The sequence below is a fragment of the Hyla sarda genome, chromosome 5 (assembly GCF_029499605.1).
Source record: "Hyla sarda isolate aHylSar1 chromosome 5, aHylSar1.hap1, whole genome shotgun sequence".
In the NCBI taxonomy this organism is placed as follows: domain Eukaryota; kingdom Metazoa; phylum Chordata; class Amphibia; order Anura; family Hylidae; genus Hyla; species Hyla sarda.
In genome coordinates this window covers 304,151,365-304,168,696 of record NC_079193.1, presented here as the reverse complement: position 1 = coordinate 304,168,696, position 17,332 = coordinate 304,151,365, and the positions used below count along the sequence as shown (strand labels likewise).

Genomic DNA, 17,332 nt, shown 5'->3' with positions numbered 1-17,332 from the left:
GGATTGAGATTTTTTAGTAGAAGTAATTTACAAATCTGCAAAATGGGAAATAGTCAGCTCACTCGGCCACCGCACGGCAAGATGTGCTTGGCACTGATTCCTGGAATTTTAATCGTTTGTCTTTTTGAAGTCTCTCCATGTCGATGATTTTAACGTGGTTTTAATAAAGGTGAAGTTTCTTAATCGCTGGCATCTACCTGCTTTCCTAATTTACAAATCTGTTTAACTTTCTAACACCAGTTGATAAAAAAAAAAAAAAAAACTTTTCCACCGTAGTACCCCTTTAAGTTCAACCTATATCCCTACTGTGTTGATCTAGAGAAAGGCAAAATACCATTATGAGGCATATGCCAATTGCTCCATACCAGGGGAAAAATTCCCTCCCATTAGAGCAGTGCATCTGGACAGGAGCCCCCACATCTTGCCTGCTACACTGCTGTACCCAAGATACATTACTGTACTATACTGGTGCTGCTGCAGTTACTGTACAGTTCATGGGCCCTGAGGCCCGGCCTGGTGGCTACAGAAGGCCTCTGCCCTCATTGCAAATTGCCATAAGTTAGAGGGGTGGCTTCACTGAAAAGGTTTAGGGCTTTAAATGTGCCACTATACGCCAAACATGTGCCACAATTTTCTCTCACTTTATTGGCTTACATTAACTCTTAGTTACCCTAAACTTCCACTAAATAGTCTTGAAATGTGCGGATCTATCAAACAGCCTGAGCCATTGTAATACATATTGGCCCTTATTTACTAAGAGTGTTGTGTAGGTTTCTTTGAGGGTTTTAATTCCCTACAATTTATTTTCCACGGTATTTACTAAGGTTTCCCTACATTTTCCACTTTCCCTACATTTTGCTTTTTTTTACACATGTTCTGATCTGTAGGGCTTTCCTCAACTCAAATCCACCACATTTTATGTGGAAACCTTAGTAAATATGTTTTTTGTGAAAATGTCGGGAACACGCCCGTTTTTCGGTAACCACACCCTTTTCCCGATGGGCACGCCCCCTTTTCCCGGTTTTCTTCAGATCTGGTAGACGACCCGACAAAACATGTCGATTTGCAATAGTAAATGAGGGTCATGGAGTACTTGAAGACTGTTTACATAAAAAATTAGATAGTTTTAGTAAATCAGGCCCATAATGCATCAGAAAATGTCTGTGTGGCTTTATAATCTTGATCAATATTGCGGTTTTATGAAGATCTCTAATTCTTTCTACTACAAACCTAAATTCCCAGAAGAATCAGAATTTCCATTACAAATTATGAATAAAATCAATATTGGTGATTTTGTACAAAACACAAGGGGTGGATTTGAGGTTACTTGTTATGATTACAGAACAGCAAAAAAAGCTTAGACTTATTGTAATTCCTAAATTAGTAAAACTAGACTACATACTAAACGTTTTCACATAATAGGGCACAAAAAGTTTTTGTTTTATTTACAAAGTTGAAAATAATGCAAGCACATTTATTACATTAAAGGGGTACCGTATATACTCGAGTATAAGCCGAGTTTTTCAGCACAATTTTTCGTGCTGAAAACACCCCCCTCGGCTTATACTCGAGTGAACTCTCCGCCCTCAGTGGTCTTCAACCTGCGGACCTCCAGATGTTTCAAAACTACAACTCCCAGCATGCCCGGGCAGCCATCGGCTGTCCGGGCTTGCTGGGAGTTGTAGTTTTGAAACATCTGGAGGTCCGCTGGTTGAAGACCACTGCGGCCTTCTCCATCATCAAGCCCCCCCCTCTCACCCCCATTAGTTCTGTACTCCCCTCCGCTCGGCGGGACGTTAGGGAGTGCTGGTCCGGGCCATCTGTGCTGCAGGGACTGTCCGGAGGGGAGGGATAGTCGTGTCGGGCTGTCCATCTTCACCGGGGGGGGCCTCTTCTCCGCGCTTCAGGCCCGGCCCTGGAATAGAGACGTTGCCTTGACAACGACGCACAGGGACGTTCATGAGTAACATCCCTGTGCGTCGTCGTCAAGGCAACGTCTCTATTCCGGGCCCGAAGCACGGAGAAGAGGCCCCCCGGTGAAGATGGACAGCCCGGAACGACTATCCCTCCCCACCGGACGGTCCCTGCAGCACAGATGGCCCGGACCAGCGCACCCTAACGTCCCGCCAAGCGGAGGGGAGTACAGAACTAAAGGGGGTGAGAGGGGCTGGATGATGTCGAATGCCGCAGTGGTCTTCAACCTGCGGACCTCCAGATGTTTCAAAACTACAACTCCCAGCAAGCCCGGACAGCCAATGGCTGCCCGGGCTTGCTGGGAGTTGTAGTTTTGAAACATCTGGAGGTCCACAGATTGAAGACCACTGTATCAGACATTGACAAGCGGTGATGATGAGGGTGGATGATGGGGTGGGGGGGGGCTGATGACATGTGGTGATGATGACAAGGGGATGATGAAGGAGGGGGTGGGATGTTGACAAGGGGATGATGAAGGGGGAGTGTGGGATGATGACAAGGGGATGATGAAGGGAGGGTGGGATGATGACAAGGGGATGATGAAGGGGGGGGGTGTGGGATGATAAGGGGATGATGAAGGGGGGGTGGGATAATGACAAGGAGATGATGAAGACGGGTGGGATGATAAGGGGATGATGAAGGGGGAGTGGGATGATAAGGGGATGATGAAGGGGGGTGGGATAATGACAAGGAGATGATGAAGACGGGTGGGATGATAAGGGGATGATGAAGGGGGAGTGGGATGATAAGGGGATGATGAAGGGGGGGTGGGATGATAAGGGGATGATGAGGGGGGTGGGATGATAAGGGGATGATGAAGGGGGGTGGGATGATAAGGGGATGATGAAGGGGGGTGGGATGATAAGGGGATGATGAAGGGGGGGATGATGACAAGCAGTGATGATGAAGGGGGGTGGGATGATGACGGGGGGGATGAAGATAGGCGGTGATGATGAAGGGGGGATGATGACAGGGTGATGATGATAAGGTTGTTAATGACGGGGGTCTGGATGATGTATTTCCCACCCTAGGCTTATAGTCGAATCAATAACTTTTCCTGGGATTTTGGGGTGAAATTAGGGGCCTCGGCTTATATTCGGGTATATACAGTACTCCAGAGGGAATTTTTTTTTTTCAAATCAACTGATGCCAGAATGTTATACACATTTGTAAATTACTACTACATAAAAATCTTAATCTTTCCAGTACTTGTCAGCTCCTGTATGCTCCAGAGGAAGTTGTGTAGTTCTTTCCAGTCTGACCACAGTGCTCTCTGCTGCCACCTCTGTATGTGGCATGGACTGTCTAGAGTAGGAGTAAATCCCCATAACAAAGCTCTCCTGCTGCGGACAGTTCCTGATGTGGACAGAGGTGTCAGCAGAGAGCACTATAGTTAGACAGAAAATAATGCTTAAACTTACTGTGGAGCATGCAGCAGCTGATAAGTACTGGAAGAATGAAGATTTTTTTTTTTTTTTTATAGAAGTAATTTACAAATCAATTTACAAAGTGTATAACTTTCTCGCACCAGTTGATTTGATAAATCAAGGTGATTTATGCACTTTTTATGGTATAACTATTGTCCTGCATTTAGTATGGGTTGTGAAGTTCAACCTTATAGCGATACTCTGGTGAGAAAAAAAAATGTTTTCAAATCCAATGTTGTCAGAAAGTTATATAGATCTGTAAATTATTACTATATAAAAATCTTACTCTTTCCAGTACTTATCAGCTGCTGTATGCTCCAGAGGAAGTTTTGTTGTTCTTTCCAGTCTGACCACAGTGCTCTCTGCTGCCACCTCTGTCTGTTGCATGGACCGTCCAGAAAAGGAGAGGTTTTCTATGGGGATTTGCTCCTGCTCTAGACAGTTCCTGATATGGACAGAGGTGTCAGCAGAGAGCACTGTGGTCAGACTGGAAAGAACTAGACAACTTCCTCTGGAGCATACAGCAGCTGACAAGTACTGGAAGGATTAAGAGTTTTAAATAGACGTAATTTACAGATCTATATAACTTTCTGACACCAGTGGATTTGAAAACATTTTTTTCTCACCGGAGTATCCCTTTATGGTTGGACTTCACAACCCATACTAAGTGCTGGACAATGGTTATACCATAAAAAGTGCATATATCACCTTGATTTATCTTGATTTATCTTTTATGGGTGTTTTTTTAATTAACATTTTTTGAATTTAATGTTTTGCACATTCTTATGGGGGCAGCCTTCTTGTCTTATCTGCTTCTTGATTAAATTTACAGCTAGCCCCTTGGACATAGACACAATAGACAGAAGGGGACCCTATTCTAGGCATGCACTGTGTGTGATGATAGGGAGGAGACTGCTGGAATTTGATCTTTATAGAGCAGGGTGTGTCAACTTATTATTAGGCCTAGTGGCCAATATGAAAATTGCAAGATTTCAGCATTATTGTATAATATAAATCAGAGATTTCCCCACTTTTCATTGTTGGTGACACACTTTTAGACATGCATAGTTTTCTGACACACTCCTCGCCATACCCCCAATTGCACATATCATGTTGTGCTTCCTATGTTGCCCTGGCAGAGGGAGCAACAGTAAGGGAGCTCCACAGTGCCACAATAGTAGGCCACATATATAATATCTTAAAGGGGTACTCAGCTGGAAAACATTTTTTTTTTAAATCAACTGGTGCCAGAAACCTAAACAGATTTGTAAATCACTTCTATTAAAAAATCTTAATCCTTCCAGTACTTTTTAGGAGCTGTATACTAAAGAGAAATCCAAAAAAGAAATGCATTTTCTCTGATGTCATGACCACAGTGCTCTCTGCTGACCTCTGCTGTCCATTTTAGGAACTGTCCAGAGCAGCATATGTTTGCTATGGGGATTTTCTCTGACTCTGGACAGTTCCTAAAATGGACAGCAGAGGTCAGCAGAGAGCACTGTGGCCATGACATCAGAGGAATTGCATTTCTTTTTGGATTTCTCTTTAGTATACAGCTCCTAAAAAGATTTTTTAATAGAAGTGATTTACAAATCTGTTTAACTTTCTGGCACCAGTTGATTAAAAAAAAAAAAGTTTTCCACCGGAGTACCCCTTTAAACAGATTTGTAAATAACTTCTATTAAAAATATTTACCCTTCCAGTACTTATTAGCAGCTATATGCTACAGAGGAAATTATTTTCCTTTTGAATTTCTTTTTTGTCTTGTCCACAGTGCTCTCAGTTCATGGCACGGACAGAGGTGTCAACAGAGAGCACTGTGGACAAGACAAAAAAGAAATTCAAAAAGAAAATAATTTCCTCTGTAGCATACAGCTGCTAATAAGTACTGGAAGGGTAGATTTTTAATAGAAGTAATTTACAAATCTGTTTAACTTTCTGGCACCAGTTGATTGAAATTTTTTTTCCACCGGAGTACCCCTTTAAATATCAGTATCAGCATTACAAATGTTGCTCCTGTTTAGATCTGGCATATTACAAGTGACTTCCTCCTGCTCCGCTCATTGGACACAACTTCAGGGGCATCGCCTGTCAAAAGTCCTGGCAGTCACCGCTACTAACTGATTAAAAATGGCCGTGGTACCGGCTGCCAGTTAGAGATTAGGCAACATGGGCTTAAGAACAGTGACCAGTGGTTGTTGCTGAAAGCAGACGGAATGGTCCCCCGACACCCCTGGAGATTGTCGTCAACACACTGATGTGGCAAGGCACACTGTTTGGAAAGCTTCGATATAGATAGTAGAATTTTAAATATAAATAAAAAAATCACCATCATTTATTAAAGTACTTGATTTAGGTATGTTCAGATGAGCAAAAAAAAAAAAAGGCCCCAAAAAGGGCTCAAAGTGACGACGTCCACATAAACAGTGAAACAGAACCAACAGCATTAGGCTCCATACATGTTGTACATGCAGTGCAGGGTTACTGCAGCTCAGCTCTTATACACTTTAAATTGGTACTCCGGCCCTAGACATCTTATCCCCTATCCAAAGCATAGGGGATAAGATGTCTGATCACAGGGGTCCCGCCGCTGGGGACCCCTGCGATCTCGGCTGCGGCACCCCAGACAGCCGGATGAATGGCGATGCGGGGAGGAGGCTCATGATGTCACGGTCATGCCCCGCTCGTGCCGTCATGCCCCTTCCCATAGACTTGCATTGAGGGGGTGTGGCCGTGACGTCATGAGCCTCTGGCGTTGAACCCGATGCTCTAAACAAATGCCTGGTGCAGCACGGGGATAGAGGATAAGATGTCTAGGGGCGGAGTACCCCTGAGCTCGTCACTGAGCTGCAGTTACCCAACAGAGACACTATATATCATGTATTTCCAGCTATGAGCATTTGCAGGAACACTTGTTCCAGACAACTGACCTATATAAAAGGGCAAGTGGTCAGCTGATCAGAAGAAAATGCTTGTTCATTGGCTGATTCCTCTTTTTGTGCGGCCACTGTGTCAATAGGTGATGTGTGGCCAACAATGATGAAGTTGGGGGAAGTATGAATGATCCAGCGATCCCGGCAACGGGAATATTCAAGCAGTGCTGGGGCTCAGTAAAAGAATGCTAGTCACTATTCTCGTACCCCATAAACCCAACCAAAGGGGTTTTTACTGTATATGCTGGTGCCACTGATCAGAGAAGGGTCATTAGTAAATTTTACTTGTAAATCCACGTTACCCTTTTTAAGAGTTGCCCACATATGTATGTACAGTAAGCACATGTGGCTCCACATCCCCCCTTTTTCCGGGATTATTTCATGCCAAAAACCCTTATTTCCATGAAAATGTTTTAGTTTTTTTTAACACTTTCTTTTGTGTGTAGACTTCTGAGGCTAAGAATAGCATTGCTCTTCGACGCCTGTAACATGCAGAATGTCATTTAGGTCCTTCTTCAGATTTCCCAACATTGAATATTTATACTTGAAGCAGATGGCACGATTTTATGAGATTTAGTGCATGAGCCCATCTGTTAAGGCCATTTACAAACTAGAAGATGAGCAGAAAACATAACTGATGTGATCACAGGTGTCTTGTAAGGATAACAAAATAATTATGCCTGCCAATAAACCAAATACATAATGTACAAGACATTGCTGTAGTCACCAAGGAGTTTGATCAAATGAATTTATAGACCAGTTTATAGGGCCACAAAACTTAGAGGTGACTTAAAGGGGTACTCCGCTGCTCAGCATTTGGAACAAACTGTTCAGAACGCTGGAGCCGGCGCCGGGAGCTCGTGACGTCATAGCCCTGTCCCCTCAATGCAAGTCTATGGGAGGCCGTCACACCCCCTCCCATAGATTTGCAGTGAGCCCGGAGTGTAGGTTACACGGTAACTTTTAAAAACATCTAACAGTGTTTCTGAACCAGGGTGCCTCCAGCTATGGCAAAACTACAACTCCCAGCATGCCCGGACAGCCGTTGGCTGTCCGGGCATGGTGGGAGTTGTATTTTGCAACAGCTGGAGGTCCATTGGTTGGATCTTACATGATCGTGGTGTAATCTGCCTTAGAGCTGGGCAGTATGACCAAATACGTGTATCACAGTATTTTTGTAACCTATGGCGGTTCCTCGGTATATAACGGTATAGCTCCACCCCCAAATCATGTGATCCGTGAGCGCTGTTCTGCTCCTCACCCCCCCCCCCCCCCAAATTAATTATCAGCCCAGCGCTGCGCTGTCTCCATCGGGGAACCAATCACATATCACCCGCAAGCACTGCCCTCCTCCTGCTTGTTGCGGGCCGCCAGCGCTGACACTCTATACTGTACGCTGTATCCCTATGCCCGGGCTGCAAAAGATAAACAAAATAAACTTTAACGCACCTTCCGGATGACTTCTTACATGACAGTGGGCTCAGCCTATCACTGGCCGAGGCGGAACATCGCTGTGGCCGGTGATAGGCTGACGGCTCTCCAACGTTCCCGTCCCCAGGAAGCAGGTCTGGACCGACGGGGGAGGGTGAGTTAGTTTATTTAGTTTATCTTTTGCAGCCCGGGTATAGGGATACAGTGTACAGTATAGAGTGTCAGCGCCGGCAGCCCGCAACAAACGAGTGGACGAGGAGGGCAGTGCTTGTGGGTGATAAGTGATTAGTTCCCAGATGGAGACAGCGCAGCTCTGGGCTGATAATTAATTGGGGGGCAGAACAGCGCTCGCGGGTCACATACGATTAGTTCCCCGATTTGCGGACAGCGCACTCCTGAGTTCATTAATTCCCCAGGGGGAGTGGCCCAACCGGTATTGCGGGATGGGAAAAATTCATATCGTGCAGCACAAAAATTTTGGTATTCGATATGAACCGGTATACCGCCCAGCTCTAATCTGCCTATTATACCGGTGTTTCGACCACTAACACTATCTATTTTTCTAGCTTGAAGATGGAGCCAAAGAACAAAGGTCTGAAACAGCAGCAGCAGCAACATAAGAAGCTGTTGGCGGCTATGCTTTCCCAGGACTCCTTCGACTCGGTACACAGTGCCCCTGCGTCTGTCACAGAGGAAGATATTGATAATGAGGATGATGCAATGGAACTGCTAGGTAACTTACAGCCCCACTCATTTATTTATAGGGGAGGGATTGATTCTCATGTTAAGTGAGTAAAGTCCAGGTAAGGGTCACAGGCGCAGTCAGATCCTTTCTCTCTGATTTGTGAAGCTGTATATGTATACTACGAGATTTATTTTTCGCATTTTAAAGGGATTTCCGGACATTGCAATAAACCGCAGACTGTACAGTCATACAGGGGACATTACCTGTTACTACTACACTAAGCATATGGAAAGGCAGCTGCACAGGATGGACCTACATTCCCTAGTTGGTTGACTGGCTGATGTCATTTAGGTATTTTACAGCAATATTATTGAGGCACTGAATGATTCAATCACGTTGTATTGTTTGGGTCCTACACGGTATACCATAAAGAGGTGGAAGGCATCAGTAGAAAGTACTGTACAGAGCACCTTCTAACCTACAAAAGGTTCTGATAAAATGTATTAGACAAGTGCGAGCCTAAAGGTTTAATTTGAGGGAGGGAGTTTTGGAGTCCCAACTATTGTCCCATAATAAGGGAGGACACTGTATATTATAACTAGCTGAGTACCCAATGTTGCTCCGTCTTCCTACCTAAACCTTGTGGGATAGGAAAAACAACAATTTTATATAAATAACACAATATATTTATTTTTTAAATTACAAATAAAAAATATGAAGATCCTTTATTTGATTATAGATAATTTTTTTTTATAACTTCTTTACAACATTAGGCCTATTTTTGCCATCTTCCTTTTTCAGGTTGTGAATGTATACATAGATTAAATTTATCTCCCTGCCCCTGCACTGATGTCTTCTCTCCTCCCTCACTCTTCTCTCAGCTAGCAATAACTCTTCTCTCCCCCTGCCAGCATCATCTCCTCTCACTGACCCTGCACTACAACTATTCTCTATATTTGCCTGCTGGTCAGTCAAATCATACTTTATCATGATGTTGATTTGGCAGCAGGATGTTTAAAACTCCTGGGCAATCTCTGCAGCCAGAGCATAATACAATCAGGAGTTGCAAGAAAAGTCCTATTAATGTGAATGGGACTTCCAGTATATATTATGATGTATACATTTTGTATACGAGGTTTTATTCACTACTTTTCAGGGCAACTGTATCAGAAACACATTGGTGCTTGACTAGATGCAGACAATCTTTCTGTGGATGGTGGCAGTTGCCTGGAGATCTTGTTCCCTGAAAGCCCAGTGCTTGTGACCCCCCTGACAGGGGACTTTGCATCCCCCGGTCAGTGGCAACCAGGGTGGGCCGCCCTTCCATAAGTACACCATTGGATGTTACGGGATAGGACGAAACATGATCACAGGACCTGCTTGTTTTACAGGGCAGCAGTCAGGAATGTTTAAACCTACGCTGTATGTAGTCAAAGAGTCTGGTCCTCCCACTACCCCTCAACCCATTGTGCGTTTGTAGTCAGCATGGGAAAACAGACTAAGTGTCATGGGTATGGCTCTTTTGGTAAGATGCCCAGTTTATCATGGACTGGTCTCTAAGAATGCCAAGTCTTAAAGCTCCTTTAGAAACAAGTAAGGCCAATTTGTGTGTCAGATTTGCCAGATGGTGAAAAACAGAGGGGGTGGGAGGTGCTGTGGGCACTGCAGGTCAGTATCCATGTGGAAATCACAGCCGTCCAAACCATAGAATGGTGGCAATGGCTACAAATTCCTACCAAAACATTCTAAATTAGGATTCCATCACCATGCTCAAGGCATGTTACATTGATGTGGAGATGAAAGTAAAAAAAACGAACAGGTCGGCCAGGAGAGGGTCAGACACTTTGCCTTTGTCCTAAGACACATTCCTCCATAACAATGGCGTCCTGTCCCCATGCAGTAAAATGATTGGGGTCTGGGTGATAGATGAATGCATCTGTGAGTAGAGTAGATAGTGATGGTGGGGGACCCTTTAATCTTTTTCCTTATTTGGTCCGGATCACTGACAGCACTACTGACAGTACTGCCCTGATGGCAGCCCTAATGTGTTGTAATACCCGGATCAGTTTTGTTATATAACACTGTTACAAACTAAATTCTGGAGGTCATATGATGTGTTAGGATCACATGACTTGGTACCGTATTTAGTCACCACAACGGGCACATCAATGTTGGGAACCATTCCACTAGTAAGCAGTTGTCCCGGTGTCCCATCATTTATCAGAATACTGCAGCGTTTCACAACCAGGGTGCCTTCAGCTGTGGCAAAACTACAACTCCCAGCATGCTGGCATCTTTGTTGGGAAACACTGGAATATTGTATTGTCTTCCAAAATACAAATTCTTGTTTTTCATGTGATCATCATTTTATCTAACTTCTTTGTAAGAAAAAAACATTTAACAGTCTCACACCATTATCTGGTTATGAAATGACTATTTGTAATAAACTTTGAGTCAATGTAATTCTAGAAAGAAACCAACAAGAAATAGTAAAGAAACCAGACTGATTCCGCTTCGCTCTCAGCTTAATGCACGGAAACCTGTTTTGTCTCTTCATGGATACATACATTTTCTCTATGCTGTCAATACAGTCAGTACACTGGTGAGGCATTATGGTGGTGTGCCCGCTATCACCCTACCTGGGAGATCTGACTGTATTGAGTTTCTTTGGAAACAGATCACTGAAATATGCTGTAGAGAAGTTGGTGTGCAGTGCTATCCTGGTCCTAGTAACATCTGCAGTTGATATATATCGTATTTTTCGCTGTATAAGACGCACTTTTTCTTCCCCAAAACTGGGGGGGAAAAAGTTGGTGCGTCTTATACGGCGAATACACCCCTATCGCGGCGGTCCCTGCGGCCATCAACGGCCGGGACCCGCAGCTAATACAGGACATCACCGATCGCGGTGATGCCCTGTATTAACCCTTCAGACGCGGCGATCAAAGCTGACCACCACGTCTGAAGGGAAAGTGACACTAACCCGGCTGTTCAGTCGGGCTGTTCGGGAACCGCCACGATTTCACCGCGACTGAACAGCCGGGTTAGTGCTTACAGGACATCGGGAGGGACCTTACCTGCCTCCTCGGTGTCTTCTCCGTTCAGGGATCCCCTGTATGGCCGGCACTCTCCTTCCTCGTCATCACGTCGTCGCGTACGTGCGTCGGCGTGCGTAACGACGTGATGGCGGCGACGGAGAGCAAGGATACCCAGCCGGCAGCAGAGACGTTCCGGAGCGACGGGGACACGGCGACAGCGATGGAGCGACATCCAGGGCAGCGGTGATGGGTCCGGAGCGGCGGGGACACATGAGTATTACCTCCTATGCAGTGGTCTTCAATCTACGGACCTCCAGATGTTGCAAAACTACAACTCCCAGCATGCCCGGACAGCTAACGGCTGTCCGGGCATGCTGGGAGTTGTAGTTTTGCAACATCTGGAGGTCCGCAGATTGAAGACCACTATTGGGTTCAAAATCTTTATTTTTTTAGATTTTGCACCTATAAATTGGGTGCGTCTTATACGCCGGTGCGTCCTATAGGGCGAAAAATACGGTATATATTATTTCTATCTATCTATCTATCACACATAGAAAAAGCCATCACAATAACCAAACACACAGTGCATGTCACATGCCAAATACAAAATACACAAAAAGATGTTTGAAGCAGCACAAAAGTAAAATTGAGGCTCTTAGTGCACTTTATGATCAAAACATGTCCCCTATCAAACATAGAGTGCTGCTGCAAACTTCATTTTGTGTATTTTGTATTTACTATGGTGGCATGTACCTGTGTGTTTGGTTGTTGTGTTGGCTATTTCAGTGGGAGTGGCAACCCCTGGTAGTCATACTCCCCCCTGCCATCCACATGGAGGGTTTTAAGCCCTTAAGGGCCACGCCCCCTCCCATAGACTTGCATTGAGGGGCGGGGTGTGACGTCACACGGTGGCGGAGTCGTGACGTCACGATCTTCCTTCCCCGTGGTCGAGATGGACTCAGCCTGAAGACCTCCAGTGGTTCAGGATGCTGCTACAGTTGGGTGCTGCATGGTAGATCCAGGGGGTCCCCAGCAGCGGGACCCCGGCGATCTGACATCTTATCACCTATCCTTTGGATAGGGGATAAGATGACTAGGGGCGGAGTACCCCTTTAAGGACCAGTTCTCGCCTTCTAAAAATCCCAACACTTTCAAGTTTGCACCTACAGACCCATATAAGGGCTTGTTTTTTGCATCACCAATTTTACCTTGTAATGACATCACTTATTTTATACCAAAGTCTGCAGAAAAAATGTTTTTGTGGGGTGAAATAAAAAAAAAAATATCACTATTTTGTAATTTTTGGGGGCTTCCGTTTCTACATAGTGCACTTTTCAGTAAATATGACACCTTCTCTTTATTCTGTAGGTCCATAAGGTCACAAAGATATCCAATTTATGTAGGTTTTATTTTACTACTATAAAAAAATAACTACAAAATCTGTATGTTTAAAATTGTCCTCTTTTGACCCCTATAACTTTTAAAAATGTCAGCATACAGGGCTTTATGAGGGCTATTTTTTTGTCCCATGATCTGCATTTTTTATCAGTACCATTTTTATTTTGATGGGACTTTTTGATTGTTTTTTATGAATTTTTTTATTGTATATGAAGTGACCAAAAATTAGCAGTTTTGGACTCTGGTATTTTTGTACACCATCAACCGTGCAGTTTAATTAACTTTTTATTTTAATAGTTCAGACATTTACGCACGCAGCGGTACCATGTATGATTATTATTTTTTATAAAATTATTTTATTTAAAAAATGGGAAAGGGGGGATTTAAACTTTTATTAAGGGGTTGTTAACTTTTTTGTTTACACTTAATTTTTTTTTTTAGTCCCTTCCAGTACTTATCAGCTGCTGTATACTACAGAGGATGTTCTTTTCTGTTTTAATTTATTTTCTGTCTGACCACAGTGCTCTCTGCTGACACCTCTGTCTGTGTCAGGAACTGTCCAGAGTAGGAGCAAATCCCCATAGCAAACCTCTCCTGCTCTGGACAGTTCCTGACATGGACAGAGGTGTCAGCAGAGAGCACTGTGGTCAGACTAAAAATAAATTAAAAAAGAAAATAACATCCTGTGCAGCATCCAGCAGCTGATAAGTACTGGCATGATTAAGATTTTTTAATAGAAGTAATTTACAAATCTGTTTAACTTAATTGATTTGAAAAAATATATATATATATTTTCCACCGGAGTATCTATATTTTGACAAGGTAGGACGTCCAGCACACAGTATCCATTGCAATGTGGTTTATTGGCATAAAAACAGATACATGAACAGAACAGAGCATAAGCCTACGCGTTTCGGGTGACAAGACCCTTAGTCATGGCATAAAACACACCAAGTAGTAAAACAATTTATAGTATAGCAATTGGTCATGTGACTGCCTCCGCAGATGGAAGTAAAACATGGCACTGGATAACAAATATTTTTAATTACATACATAAAGGCAAAAAGTGAAAATAAACATGGCAGGACATAAATACTATCTTTTCCAAATTAGTTATGTCATGAATGGATAAATAATATCATAATGAGGTTAACCTATAGAATTTCTACGTATATGATCTGATTCACACCATGCATCCAGGGCACAGAACTCCAATATATTAAACCCAATGCAACCCATATAATGACTATGCTAAATAATGTTGCAGTTGGCATTGGAGCACTATGTCATGGGTGCACTAAGGGTCTTGTCACCCGAAACGCGTAGGCTTACGCTCTGTTCTGTTCATGTATCTGTTTTTATGCCAATAAACCACATTGCAACGGATACTGTGTGCTGGACGTCCTACCTTGTCTGCTACATTGGGCGGTTGCGCTTCCGCCAGTCCGCGCACACCTGTGTCCAGTGGGAGGTGAGAGCTGTCTACCTACCGGCTTGTCTATATTTTGACCCTTTTTTTTAAAGGAATAGTCCCAAAAGTGCGAAGGAACTATTTCCACAAGATGATTTGATTTTTTTTTTATATTCTAATCAGACATTGTAAACCCGCAAATGTTTTCTCAAAATGTAGCTAAAAAAATACAGCATACAGTCATGGCTGTAAATGTTTGCACCCCTGAAATTTTCAAAGAAAATGAAGTATTTCTCACAGAAAAGGATTGCAGTAACACATATTTTGCTATACACATGTTTATTCCCTTTGTGTGTATTGGATCTAAATCAAAAAGGGGAGGAAAAAAAGCAAATTGAATATAATGTCACACCAAACTCCAAAAATGGTCTGGACAAAATTATTGGCACCCTTAACTTAATATTTGGTTGCACACCCTATGGAAAAAATAACTGAAATCAGTCGCTTCCTATAACCATCAATAAGCTTCTTCCTTTAATGGTTTTCTTTTTTGGAACACAGAGCTCTCTGCTGACGTCATGACCACAGTGCTCTCTGCTGACATCTCTGTCCATTTCAGGAACTGTCCAGAGCAGCATATGTTTGCTATGGGGATTTTCTCCTACTCTGCACAGTTCTTAAAATGGACAGAGAGGTCAGCAGAGAGCACGGTGTTCCAAAAAGAAATCCATTTCCTCTGTAATGTTCAGCAGCTAATAAGTACTGGAAGGATTAAGATTTTTTTAATAGAAGTAATTTACAAATCTGTTTAACTTTCTGGCACCAGTTGATTTTTAAAAAAATAAAAGTTTTCCACGGGAGTACCTCTTTAACACAGACTGAAACGTCCTTATTGTTCATCTGAGACAGAAGTGATCTACTATGGGCTTGTCAGAGATCTGCAGTACCTGCTTATCTAGACCCACAGGATGCCTACCTAGGCTATATACTGAAGCTTTTATATACACTACTCAAAAAAATAAAGGGAACACTTAAACAACACAATGTAACTTGTTTTTTAACTTGTATTCATATTTATTTATGTTTCAGATAACTCCATGGTTTTAATGTTAGTCCTATGTATCTAGTAGCTAGTGAATCCTGATCTGTATAGAATCTGGTCCCATAGTGAGACCTTTTTGTCTTTGCGCGTATGCTTGATGTGTTTCTGTGTTTTATCTTGTAATCCAGTACCTGTCAAGCCTTATCTACACTGCTCAAAAAAATAAAGAGAAGACTTAACCAACACAATGTAATTCCAAGTCAATCACACTTCTGTGAAATCACTATGTCCACTCAGGAAGCAACACTGATTGACAATCAATTTCACATGCTGTTGTGCAAATGGAACAGACAACATGTGGAAATCATAGGCAATTAGCAAGACACCCCCAATAAAGGAGTGGTTCTTCAGGTGGTGACCACAGACCACTTCTCAGTTCCTATGCTTCCTGGCTGATGTTTTGGTCACTTTTGAATTCTGGCGGTGCTTTCACTCTAGTGGTAGCATGAGACGCAGTGTACAACCCACACAAGTGGCTCAGGTAGTGCAGCTCATAAAGGAGGGCACATCAATGCAGGCTGTGGCAAGAAGGTTTGCTGTGTTTGTCAGCGTAATGTCCAGAGCATGGAGGCACTACCAGGAGACAGGCCAGTACATCAGGAGACGTTGAGGAAGCCATAGGAGGGCAACAACCTAGCAGTAAAACCGCTACCTCCGCCTTTGTGCAAGGAGGAGCAAGAGGAGCACTGCCAGAGCCCTGCAAAATGACCTCCAGCAGGCCAAAAATTAGCATGTGTCCACTCAAACAGTCAGAAACAGACTCCATGAGGGTGGTATGAGGGCCCAACATCCACAGGTGGGGGTTTTGCTTACAACCCAACACCGTGCAGGACGTTCGGCATTTGTCCAGAGAACACCAAGATTGGCAAATTCACCACTGGCCCCCTGTGCTCTTCACAGATGAAAGCAGGTTCACACTGAGCACATGTGACAGACATGACGAGTCTGGAGACGCCGTGGAGAACATTCTGCCTGCAACATCCTCCAGCACGACTGGTTTGGTGGTGGGTCAGGGGTGGAATTTCTTTGGGGGGCCGCACAGCCCTCCATGTACTTGCCAGAGGTAGCCTTACTGCCATTAGGTACCAAGAAGAGATCCTCAGATCTCTTATGAGACCATATGCTGGTGCGGTTGGCCCGGAGTTCCTCCTAATGCAAGACAATGCAAGACCTCATGTGTCTGGAGTGTGTCAGCAGTTCCTGCAAGAGGAAGGCATTGATGCTATAGACTGGCCCGTCCATTCCCCAGACCTGAATCCAATTGAGCACATCTGGGATATCATGTCTCGCTCCATCAACCAACGCCACATTGCACCACAGACTGTCCAGGAGTTGGCGGATGCTTTAGTCCAGGTCTGGGAGGACATCCCTCAGGAGACCATCCGCCACCTCATCAGTAGTGTTGAGCGGCATAGGCCATATTCGAATTTGCGATATTTCGCGAATATATGGACGAATATTCGTCATATATTCGCAAAACTCGCATATACGTAATATGCACATTTTATTTTCGCATATGCGAAAATTCGCGTTTACGAAAATGAGCAAATACAAAAATTAGCATAAGCAAAAATTTGCATATGCGATAATTAGCGCCAAAATTCATGCGCCAGTCTCACACAGTAGTATTAGAGCCTTCTTTACACCACACAAGCTGGAAGCAGAGAGGGATGATCACTGTGATGTGTACTGTGAAAAAAAAAATATTCGTAATTATGAATATATAGTGCTATATTCGCGAATATGCGGTATTCGCGAATAAAATTCGCATTGCGAATATTCGCGAGCAACACCACTCATCAGGAGCATGCCAAGGTGTTGTAGGGAGGTCATACGGGCACGTGGAGGCCACACACACTACTGACCCTCATTTTGACTTGTTTTAAGGACATTACATATAGTTGGATCAGCCTGTAGTGCGGTTTTCCACTTT

General features: G+C 43.7%; 1 protein-coding gene across 3 annotated transcripts in view; it reads left to right on the top strand.

The window, feature by feature from the left end:
* Nucleotides 1-17,332, top strand: part of C5H8orf34 (chromosome 5 C8orf34 homolog) — a 355,582-nt gene that overhangs the window by 161,692 nt on the left and 176,558 nt on the right. For all 3 annotated transcript variants that reach the window (XM_056522121.1, XM_056522120.1, XM_056522122.1), the window contains exon 7: nt 8,332-8,498. In XM_056522121.1, the coding sequence (XP_056378096.1) occupies nt 8,332-8,498 (167 nt within the window). The remainder of the gene's footprint in view (nt 1-8,331; nt 8,499-17,332) is intronic.